At 33.1% G+C, this 12,487-nt stretch overlaps 2 protein-coding genes across 2 annotated transcripts; both read left to right on the top strand.

Moving 5' to 3' along the window:
- Positions 1 to 461: 461 nt before the first annotated feature.
- On the top strand, positions 462 to 3,961 carry LOC133667923 (uncharacterized protein At1g10890-like). Its single transcript, XM_062087635.1, has 4 exons — positions 462 to 719; positions 1,075 to 1,305; positions 1,659 to 1,878; positions 3,491 to 3,961. The coding sequence occupies exons 1-4, from the start codon at positions 589 to 591 to the stop codon at positions 3,749 to 3,751; spliced, it is 843 nt and encodes a 280-aa protein (XP_061943619.1). The 5' UTR covers positions 462 to 588; the 3' UTR covers positions 3,752 to 3,961.
- A 2,595-nt stretch (positions 3,962 to 6,556) lies between these two features.
- LOC133668836 (aspartic proteinase nepenthesin-1-like) lies at positions 6,557 to 8,196 on the top strand. The gene has a single exon (XM_062088852.1). It carries the CDS (start codon positions 6,754 to 6,756, stop codon positions 8,071 to 8,073), a length of 1,320 nt encoding a protein of 439 aa, XP_061944836.1. The 5' UTR covers positions 6,557 to 6,753; the 3' UTR covers positions 8,074 to 8,196.
- Positions 8,197 to 12,487: the final 4,291 nt, after the last annotated feature.

Below are 12,487 nucleotides of genomic sequence, written 5' to 3'. Positions count from 1 at the left end.
AAAATACACTATAATAATATAAAAAAAACACTCAATTTAACCATCATCATACTTATGGTGGTGGTTAGGGGTGATCATTTTTAATGAGATTCAGTTTTTCAGTTTAACTTTGTTTTTTCTGTTTTTTTTTGTTTGAATTCGATTCGGTTCTGTTTTTTTGGTTTTAGACTTATAAAATTGAAACCAAACTGAACCGGTTAGTTTTTTCAAAATTCTAATTAATTTAATCGGTTTTTTTTAACGATTTGATTTTTTTAATTATCTTTTTTTCTAATTTTTTAATTTAATTAATTTTTCAATTATTTTACTCTAGTGGTGGTTTAAGAGTGCCATGTTGGATTCAAAGTCAACGTAACTGCAATTTAAGTTACTTCAAGTTAGAGCAATATATCTTTTCAGTCCCTCAAGTTTGAACCATAACAATATGCTTCATAACAAAAGAGAAAATTAAGATAGGCAAGTGGACTGGACTATTGATAATTTGATACAGCAACTAAAGCCAACTAGGCACAATCAAAAAATTGTCAGTAGATTTCTTACAAAGGCAAGTAAGCTTTATGACCAGTAGAATTACCTTAAGATAGATAGATGGCTAGAAGCATATCTCGCTCGCCGTCGCACCGGCGGAGGCGCTCACCGTCGCCGGCAGACCACCCCCAAAGAAGAAGAAGCAGAAGGGCTGACCGCATCCGGTCTTCTTATTCCAATTCTCACTCCAGGTCACATACTCTTTGCATCAATAGCTATGACGCTTTAGTTCTTTGTTTTCCTGTTCTTAAAAATTCAATCTTGTAATCTGGTTTAGTAAATTATGGAATTGATTTGATAATCCAACTTGTGGATCTTTTTTTACTCTCAAAAGGGTCTCCTGTGATGTTGTAAAGTTGTGATTTTTAGTCAGTTTTATTCAATCTTGTAATGGCTCTGTTTTTTTAATTTTTAGTCCTTAAATGCAACCTTACAGTCCAATTTGGGGCAATATGGAGGTGAAATGATGATCCCATTGGTGGGTTTTTGATTACTTTCAAAAGGATGTGTTGTGATGTTGTAAAGTTGTAAATTTTTTTAGTGCAGGAGGAAAAGTGATTCTGATTCTCCACCCCCTCGGCGCCATCAGAGAAGTCGTTCACCGAGTTACAGGAGGCGTAAAAGTCGGTCTCCGACACCTTCTAGGCGACGTAGAAGACATAGAAGTAGAAGTAGGACTGAATCATTGTCTCCATTGTCTAGGTCAAGAAGTACAAGTATTGCTTCTACCAAAATTGCTGTTGAGAAATTAAAGAAAGAGGAGGAAGAGAAGAAGAGGTAAATACTTTATGCATGTTTCCACCAACGTCTTATTATTATTGCTAGCATAATTTCTTCAATTTTTTTAGCCATGGTGATTTATCTCCATTTGGTTTTTTCCGGTTCTCAACGAGTAGTTCATCTGTAGTTGTGACAAGTGACAGGTTAGCTTCTATGGGGGGTTTTTTGAACTAATGAGCTACCACTTATTCTAACATGCATTGTTTGATGAACAATTATTTCCCTGTTTATTTGTACTTCCACATCAGAGTTCGCTTGTCATCAATATAACCTCGAAGTGGAAATCTGCAGTTTACTTAGGAGAGCTTTTGCATGCTTAATGAAATTACTCTTACTGTGATTGTTATCAGGCGTCAACTAGAGGCTGAACTAAACCTATTAGAGGAAGAGACTACTAGGAGACTGGAGGAATCCATTCGGAAAAATGTGGAAGAGAAATTAAATTCTGAGGAAGTCCAGTCAGAAATAGAGAGGCGGATAGAAGAAGGTCAGAAGAAATTGTTTGATGATGTTGTAGCTCAACTGCTTAAGGAAAAGGAAGCTGCTCTTGTTGAGGAAAGAAGGAAAGAAGTAAGAATCTTGAACTCTCACTAGTTACTGGTCTCTTATTGTGGGGGGCTTGAATATAAAAAATTTAGCTGCGATAAAGTATTGGTTACGAGCTTCCACCTGCCACCTGTCTTTTGGGTACTTCATTCATAGTCATAAAAAATTGGGACCTTAACATGTAAAATAATTAAAGGAAGTGGACCTATTTATATAGTTGTCATTCTTTTTAATGTCTATTTTTAGATTGCAAGGAGTTTTTGAAAGGGGAAAAAATTGTGGCATTGACAATTGTGATTTGAAGCCAGCTTGTTAATACTAAGACTTCTATTCTTCTTGTAGTGGTGGGGATAGATTGTTGAGTCTTGTACATGTATTGCATGCTTTATCACCATGTTTAAAAATCATAATGAGTTTCAAGGCTTTAGTTGGGATTTCCACTTTTAAGATAGCTTGAGAAGTTACTTGAATTACCAGTCATTGTATCTTTCTTCATCAATATTGTGACTGTCAGGAATGTTGATTGTTTCTGTTGACGCTTGTCATTGCCGAAGTAAATATAGTTGTCCCTTATGTGGCATAAGTAATCTTTAGCTGTCTGTGTGAAGCCCCTGGATAATGGAGAACTAACCAAATTCCCAGCATTGAACTGTCGTTTTCAAACATTTATAATCATACCATGCACACACAAACGACTTGGGTTTGCTGTGATATAGATATTGGAATGTAAATCACTTGTGGCAACTGTCCACAGAGCACCTTAGGGCTGGGATGGAACTGAGGCAATGAGTAATAGGGGCTTTGGTCAGTTATACTATTCAAACACAAAAGACTTGGTTTGTTGTGTCATCATACTTTGAGGAAACTAAGGTTGGGTTGGAACTGAGACTTCGAGTAATAGGAGGTTATTACAGTGGGCAAGACTGATCAGAAGGAGGCAGGTGCTCCATTAAATTTTTCTTATTTCCTCACCGAGCATGTAGAGCTTGTAGTTTTCTCTTTTATTCCGTAAATTTAGTATTTCACTTCTTTCTAAAGGAGATAAATGTCAAAGACTATTCAGCAAAATCATGGGTGAGTGAAGTCTCAGCATAAAAGAGCCTCAAAGTACAGCAAAGCCTGGTAGTTTTCAAACATGAAACTAGAGAGGATAGCTGTTAGAGCAAAGACTGTTTGGGTTGGACATCCTTTGGAAAAAGATACATGTCTATATTTACTCGTATCATTACAGGTACAAAGCCAGAAGCCAACATTTTCATCAGTTGAACTGTGCACCTAGATAGGTATTTGAATTGGTCCCTACTAAAAAGTTTCCCCTACCTCTAACTGTGCGGAATCACTTCTTCTCTTCTGCCCTCTTACATGATCCATCTCAGATATGGATTTATCTGCTCTATCTGTCATATTTAAGGGGACTGCATCATAGTTAATTGTTTGAATTCATATCAGTTCCTTTTTCATCTGTGCCCAACAGTGTCCCATCTGATATGGAATTTGCTAACAATTGAAAGTTAATTGCTAAATGCATATTAATAAGCTAGAAGTATCAGATATTTGCCACTCTCTGAAACCAGTTCATTAGATGTTTCTGTGATTTTGGCCTCATGCACATTTTGATGTAAATATGACCACTCAGGCACAAGCTCGAAAAGAAAGAGAAGAGCTGGATAAGATGCTGAAAGAGAATAGTAGGAGGGTGGAAGAGTCACAGAGAAGAGAAGCCTTGGAGCAACAAAGGAAAGATGAGGAACGATTTTGTGAACTAGAGCTGATTAAAAGACAAAAGGAAGAGGTTGCTTGGAGGAAAAAGCTGGAAGTGGAAGAAGATCATACAGACCAGATGAAACTGTCGGGTAAGAATAAATCTCGACAGAGTCGACCTTTTGGAATTGGTTGATGGCATCAATTCAATGCCTGTATGTTGTATCCATGCAAGTAGGAAGTAATGACTGAGCTTTTACAAGAGAATTATAAGTAGCAAGATTGTTGAATTTTTGTCAATCACACTAATATGCATTTGTCAAGGATTCACTTGTTGCTTCCACGCATTTTCGCATGGTGCTGAAAATTACTACTCTCTCCCTAATATTTAACCACAAATTCTCTAGATTATCTCTTGACACTTAAATTATTGTTTTGGTTCATCCGATTGTCTTACATATTTAGGCTAAAATTTCTTTTTTCCCCTTGATTTTTCTATGAATTTTAATGTCTTGACTGAAACTTATCATTCCATAGATAAAAGGATGTTGGAACTGTAGGGCTGTCTTTCTCATCTGAAGATTTGCTTTTGTTGCGTTCGCATCATCATATAAAATGTCATGAGTTCTTTGCACCTTAGACAGCCTTCAAACATCAAATTTCTTCATATTCAAGCTTCTATATTTCTTGACTAAAGTTATGAGATGTTAAAAGCTGGAAGGCATATCCCATGCATGTCTGTCACGTATTAGAAACTTTGTTTCAAAATGTTTCTTTTCCTTCTGGGTCAGCATATCTCTTTAAGGTCCTATGGAGAGTGACTGAATGAGGATCGAGTGTGCGGTATCTTCACTCAAGTTCCTACCTTTGGGCCCCACCTCAAATGTTTCATCCTTTAAGGAATTGGTGAAGGGAGAAAAGCTTAGAACACCTTTTACTGACAGGAAATCCAACTGAGAAAAAACAAAAACTTGCATGGAGTAATAGCAATTCTGCTGAAATTTGAGTCAAGAATACATGAAATCAAGTAATAGCATTATTCATGAAATCAAGAACAGAATGCTATTGATCCTGAAATATCTATAATGAAAGGGTTTTTTGAATCATTCTTACCATTCGATGATTGGAGTATTTTGGGACCAATCAGTGGAGTCCATTCCATCAATGGTTGATATTATTCGAGAAAACTAATTTCGAATATATACTTCTAGATGTATGATGTGCCCATACCCTTTCCATTCAGCACTTGAGTTTGCTTGCTTTCTTCCCACGTAAGCTCCACAGTAGGTTTGGAGATGAGATCAAGAAAGTGGTGTTTTCTCTTCGTTGATGGATAATTTCTTGGGATTTTTTCTCAGATGAATACATTACTAATATTATATAAACACCGTCCATCATCTTGCACAATATTAGATGAAGAGTAATTGGAAATCTTCTTATATCAAGAATAACATGATAGGTTACGTTGTCTCAATTTCCTTAGAATCAAATGCTTAGAATATCTGATAATTAAGAAGAAAACCATGAAATGTTCTATTTTCTTATAAGTATAAAATGGAGGGTATGCATAGATTAATTAACTCAACTAGTTGTATTATTCCGATGATGAGAGGAATCCTAATCCATACATTATAAGTACATCTGTATTATAAAAGAACAAAAAGGGTCATTCACTCCTAATGTCAAAACTAAATATATGTTAATTTATTTTGATTTTTGGATGGACGGGTAGTTCTTTCCGTATTATAAAACCATGGATTTATTTGGAATTGGTTTTTTTTTCTTGACAAAAAAATAAACTCGTTTTTTTATTCTTGTGTGCAAACCGTGTTCTCTAAAAATTCAAAAAATTAATTACTAAAAGTTAATTTTTTTGTATGTTTTGGATTGTTTTGATGCGCTGATTTCAAAAATGATTTTTAAAAAAATAAAAAAAACATCATTTTAATACATTTCGGCACGAAAAACACTTTAAAAATAACCACAATCATACTCTCAAATAGATCCTAAACCTATTAAAAATGATATTATTATTTTTTTTTTCTCTTAAAAATTATAGAATAGATTGACTTCCTAACTCGGGAGTTAAATCTTCTAATTCACGACCTGCCCTTGGCCACCTCCACTTATGAGCTACATCTTGGAGCTATGATTTTTTCTAAACAAGAAGGAGAAAAGAAGAAGAAGACAGATGTAAGAGTACAGAGATGACATATATCTGCTGTAATAGAACCATCAAACCAACTAAATTTGTTCCATCAATACCTAATTACAATTTGTTCACCTGTTAGCTCACCAAACGTCAGCACAATTATTTTAAATCTCTTTAAATGTATTGAATTATACGTTGAAAGAAGCCAAGACAGAGAGAATCAATGAGTTAAAATATGTGGATAAAGGATAAGAGATTGTATGATAAATATCCTTCCATTCTATATATCAAAGGAGAGTTTTTATGAATTTTCTAATTTATGGGGGGAAAAGAAATCCTTACGGTTTGTTTATAATGCAATATGTACATCATTCATCGAGTTGTGGATCTCAAGCAACAAGTAAATGATTTTAGCCTTAACAACAATGATGATCAATTATGCTCGAATTTGGTCAGAGCAAATGAATACAAATGTTATGATTTTAGCATCATCAATATGACAAATTGTAGGGAAGCTCAAAAATACATGGTTATTCAAAGAATAAAAGATATAAAAATAATAAGGGTATGTTTTCTTGTGCTTTATGAGTTATTAGAGTATAAAAATTCAATGATATTTTGATTTTTATTTCTTGAAGCAAACTTTTTTTTTTTTTTTTATCTACAAGCCTTGCAAACTACTTTCTAGGTGTGAGCCCTTCTTTTTCAAAAAGGTTGTAGCAAACCTGTGAGTTTTCAGTCTCATTTTTCCCAACCACCACGCATGACTTGGCCTGTAGTTTCACTCTCATGCCCGATGATATCTCAACCTCCACTACAAGTTGAGATGGCTTGGTTTCCACTTTAAACCCTCTAATCTCCTGTAATCTCTCCAAGTCTTCTCCCTACACGCTCTCTCCATTTTGTTCTCCCATTTTATAGAGACCAAAGTCCATCAGGCAAGACCATTTTCGTCCTTGTCTAACCTACACAACCTTCACTACCCCTCGTCTTTTATCTTCAACGAACTTAGACTTTGTTTTCATCTCAAGGTGACTGCAATACTCATGGCTAATATGTCTTCTTTGTCTTTAGTAGTAGCACTGGCAATTTTCGCCTTTGGTTTTTCTCATGCATTTTCTACATCACGGCGAGTTTTAGAGCATCCAAAGGTGCAAAATGGCTTCCGAGTGAAGCTCAAACATGTTGATTCGGGTAAGAACTTAACGAAATTCGAGCGTATTCAACACGGGGTTAAGCGTGGAAGACACAGGTTGCAAAGATTCAAAGCAATGGCACTGGTAGCATCTTCTAATTCTGAGATTGATGCCCCAGTTCTTCCCGGGAATGGCGAGTTCTTGATGAAGCTAGCTATTGGCACGCCACCGGAGACTTATTCTGCAATAATGGACACAGGTAGCGATTTGATATGGACTCAGTGCAAGCCTTGCACACAGTGTTTTGATCAACCCACTCCTATTTTCGATCCAAAAAAGTCCTCTTCTTTCTCTAAGTTATCATGTTCTAGCAAATTATGTGAAGCATTACCCCAGTCCACTTGCAGCGATGGCTGCGAATATCTGTATGGTTATGGCGATTATTCTTCAACACAAGGAATGCTGGCAAGCGAAACTCTCACGTTTGGCAAGGTTTCAGTTCCTGAAGTTGCATTCGGTTGCGGGGAAGATAACGAGGGAAGTGGATTCAGCCAGGGTTCTGGCCTAGTGGGGCTTGGCCGTGGACCCTTGTCATTGGTTTCTCAACTCAAGGAGCCCAAGTTCTCATATTGCTTAACCTCTGTTGATGACACAAAAGCCAGCACACTATTGATGGGATCTCTAGCAAGTGTGAAAGCATCAGACAGTGAAATCAAGACCACCCCTTTAATCCAGAACTCAGCACAGCCATCATTTTACTATCTTTCCCTTGAAGGAATATCAGTGGGTGACACTAGCTTACCTATCAAGAAATCTACCTTTTCACTCCAAGAAGATGGAAGTGGTGGCCTTATTATTGACTCTGGCACTACAATAACCTATTTAGAACAAAGTGCTTTTGATTTGGTAGCCAAAGAGTTCACCTCTCAGATTAATCTCCCGGTGGACAATTCCGGCTCGACGGGGCTCGAAGTTTGCTTCACATTGCCATCAGGCTCGACCGATATAGAGGTGCCTAAGTTGGTATTCCACTTTGATGGAGCAGACTTGGAATTGCCAGCCGAAAACTATATGATTGCTGATGCAAGCATGGGAGTAGCTTGCTTGGCCATGGGGAGCTCAAGTGGCATGTCTATTTTCGGCAATATTCAGCAACAGAACATGTTAGTGCTCCATGATCTTGAGAAGGAAACCTTGTCATTCCTTCCAACACAGTGTGATGAACTATGAGCTTGTGTTCTAATTAGGTTATTCCTTTGCGTGCTTGCTTGAGTGTGTTTACAGAAATTGCATTGTTTAATTAATTAACCTCCTTGGTTACTTGCACTTAATTAAGATGCAACATTCCTTTCATTCAGCTCAGCTAGCTATAACATAGGGTTAGATTAAAAATACATAAACAAAACAAAACGCAAGGACAGGCTAGCTAACACATGAATTTATTTATTTATTTATTTATTTATGAGAATAGTTGCTCGACTTCCTAGCTACCTACCTGTTAAAAAATAACATTTAAAAAAAAAAAACATTATTGCAAGGTAACTTCACCTTATAGACAACCTTAATTAGCCACGTATTCCTATATATCATGTTACTAAATATTAACCAAAAAAAAAATTATGAGAGCTTAGGTTTTAACCCTAGATAAAATCACAAAACATTAGAACAATAAAATAAAATGACTCATTTGATCTTAAAAAACAAAGCTTTTATAACTTATGTTCAAGGGCCATATCTTTTTGTTTTTTTTTTTAATAATCAAGTTGATGACATGTGATAGTCAAATGTTGATCTTCATTGCTTAATTTTATTGCTATTTAATTTTTTTTATTAATTGTTTTCTTCAATTTACTCCCTTATTATTTGGCTTCATTTAATTTTTGTATCAAATTTGATATTTATTTTTTTAATTGTTATTTATTTATTTTTTATCCTTTTTCTAATTGAATTTTATTTTCAATTTCATCCCTTAACATTTGATTTCTATTTATTTTTATGTCAAATTTGGTCTCTATTTTTTTAATTAATATTTATTTTGTTTTAGATCTTTTTTTTAATGCCTTTTTTATTTCTCAATTTCATCCCTCAATATTTTAGAGTTTAGAATTTTACTTCATTCTTTTTATAGTTTGTCTTTTATGGTGTTAGTCTCGGGCTCATCACAAATATTTTTTATATTACTTTTTTTGAATTAATTCTTTTTTAGTTCCACCCTTCAATATATGATTGTTGATAATTAAACTTTATTGTTTTATTCAACTTGCTTTCAACGAGGTTACCCTAATATTATGACTGGGTCGTAGATTTAATATGCTAACCTAGATAGGCTTAGGTTTTTTTTTCTTTTTTTTTTCATTTCCAATCTTTTTATCAATTTATTTATTGTCATTGTATTTTTATTTATTTGTGTTAACACAATTATGCAAGCTTATTGAACCCAATTAAATTAATAACACAAATTTCATTTTTGTTTTTTGCTTGTTTAGAACACTTTGGTCATCTTAATATTTTTTTAGGTGAAAAAAATTTGACGAGCCACCTAAATCTTAGCTCTTTTTAACTTTCTTGAGCTTCTTTAATATTGGGCTTCAGCATTTCGAGTTGAGTAATGATATTATTGAGCTTGATCCACATCTAAATAGCTACAATTATATGGTGGGTTGACCATGGCCCTTCTTATGTGATGTTTTACTATTGTTTCCTATCGCCTTTCAACTCAACTTTTCTTTTCTTTTTTCTTCCCTATCCTTGGGGATGAGACGAACCAGCTTGAAGATAAAACCATGGAGATTTTTGTCATGTTGACGATCCTATAACCAAACACATGTAGTATACATTTTTTTTCGTCGACCGTCGTTCACTAAACAACAATTTTTAGTTTTTAATATATTAAAAAAAAATAGTGAAATAACAAAGTTGAAAAATAAATTAATGATATAATATAGTTTGTATATGCCATGATTATAAAATATGACTTTTATAGCTTGTAGTTATTTAAAATAGCGACATCCAATAAAACATATTAAATGGGAAGGAGAGAGAAGAGAGGAAAGTGAAAGAAAGAAATAGATAAAAAAAATTTGAAGGCACATTAAAATTTTTATTTCAACATAATCAACATCATTGAAAAGATATCGGCAAAACAAATCAAACGACACTAAAAAATCACACAAACGATGACCTGAGTGATTCACACTTGTTTTCAAAGACAAGTGAGTCATCCTCCACTATGAAAAGGCTAGTGTGGTCTACTTGTGTTACTGTTGTTGAATTTTTATTTTGTTATTGAATTCATTTTTTTAAGATTTTTTCAATGATACTAGTGGTATTATAATCGAATCTTCAGTGTGTCTCCAAGATTATTATTTTTCTTCTTTCTCCTATTTATTTAATAATTTTTATTGGATGTTATTATTCTTTTAAAATAGTGGTAAGATTTATTTACCACTTGGCATAACATATGATAACTATCAACAGCCCAACTTTCAGTATTGACATGAATTGAATAAACGATTTTAATTTAAATGGTAGAAAAACATAAAAAGATTTTATAAAAATAAACATAGAGAAATCATTAAAAATAATTTCTATAAAATTATTTTATACAATACACACCCCTTAATTAATAAAATTCAAGCCGTGATTTTTTCTCATTAAAAAAAACTGTATACGTGGAAATTCAACAGCCTACCATACCCAGCAAAATATCAAATTTCAGTGACGAAATGGACAATTAAACAACACAAATGCTGGACACGTAGTAATTTCAGAAGCAATCAGGCAACCAGAGTCACTAAACTCCTCCTGATGCTTACATGGATCTGAGATCATGATATTTATATCTGCAAATAATTTATGACCAGAGATTATTAGGAATCCAATGGGAAGAAAGTAAACAAAAAAAAGCTATTTCAGATATTTTGATGTGCCTAAGTCCAATTCATGTGGTCCATTGAAAATGGTGGGTGGCCTGTGGTGTCTCAACCATTGCCGAAGTCCTTCGAAGCATTTTCGTGGGAGAGGAATGATCCTGCCCACGGCAGCTTCTAGCTCCGTAGGTACATTGATTTGTAGGGGCCGGGGCTTGATTCCCTTGATTAGACCATTAACACTCATCACCATTTAGCCTCACATCAAACGAACAGCAAGATTTTCACATCATTGAATTTATCTGAAAATGTACAAAAATGTATGCTTCTAGAGGGATAATAGTTTTAAGATTGTTGCAAAATAAAACTTTGTGCTAGGTATTATGGTTTGTGATGTTTTTTAAAAGTATTTTTTTTATTTGAAATGGGATAAAAGAATTTAATTTAATATTTTTTTAAGACAAATAGTTTTAAGATTTTCTTGCTTGTGATTGGGATTTTTTGAATTTCAACAGACTGATTAATTTCCATGTTATGTTTGATTAATAAAATTACCCAGAAAATTAAAAAATGTATTGGCTTGGCTTTGCTTCTAATCAGTGAAGAAAAGGAAATTTCAAAATAATATTGGAATATATTCTATAAGTTCGAAAAACTTTCAAGGATTTAATCCTCACTGAGTTGAATCACCACAAAAAGATATGATGTGCTTAGATATAAAATACAAACTATACTCAATAATTTTTATATTTGATGTAAATAATTTTATAGGTTATATTTAGTTAGTGTCTTAGAATAAAAGAAATATTGATATATTTGGTTGGAGGAATGAAAATAGAGATATAAAAATAAATATATTTATTAAATAATTTTTAATTAAATTTAATTATATTCTTTTGGGAATCTCAACTATTTCTGTTTTTTTAATCATGATACAACAACTAAATGCTATTAAAATTCATATATTCTCTGAATTGTTAATGGGTTGAGATTTTTTCTTGCAAAAAATCCTTGCATATATTCTCAAAATTGTTAATGGGTTGAGATTTTTTTTTCTTGCAAAAAACCCATGCCACTATGCATGACGGACTCCTTGGAACTCCATTAATCGTGTATGGAAGTGTTGCAAGATTGGGATCCTCCGGATGACATGAGTGGAAAAAATAAGAAAATTTTTATTTTTTATTAATATATAAAAAAAAATAGAAATCACTACTCATATTTTGATCATTATAAATATTAATTGGTCTTAGAGTCTGGATAAGAAAAATGATTGTGTAAGAAAAGATATTAGCACCTATAATATATCTTATCTAAGATAAGTTGCATTGTTTATTTGTCTAATATAAACAAAAAAAAATTTGTGTTTTCTAACTATTTATCTGTTTAAGATTTAAGAAAAATCCTTCTTAGTAAAGAGATTTTTATTTTATCAGGTTAAAAACCTAACCGTTATAATACTAATATAAAAAAATTGTTTTTTTATTTAATACCAGGAATATATTTTACGTATAAGTTCATAATTATATATATTAAAATAAACAAAAAAAATTGATATTTTTGAAATGTAGGCCAAAATCTTTTGGAATTTTACAAACTTGTTGTAAAATCCATGCAATATTAAAAAAAACATGTCAAAGTATTTTAGTTTTTTTTAAAAAAAAAAGCGTAAATAATTTAGGATTTTTAGCCATATACAAGAAAAAAGAAAATATTTATTTTTAACTTTTTATGCTTTGTTTGGCAAAATTCCATTTTTCTTTATAATAAAACTA

This window comes from Populus nigra, chromosome 11 (genome assembly GCF_951802175.1).
Source record: "Populus nigra chromosome 11, ddPopNigr1.1, whole genome shotgun sequence".
NCBI classification, from domain to species: Eukaryota; Viridiplantae; Streptophyta; class Magnoliopsida; order Malpighiales; family Salicaceae; genus Populus; species Populus nigra.
The sequence above is the reverse complement of the archived record's forward strand: the minus strand, read 5'-3'. Positions and strand labels throughout refer to the sequence as shown.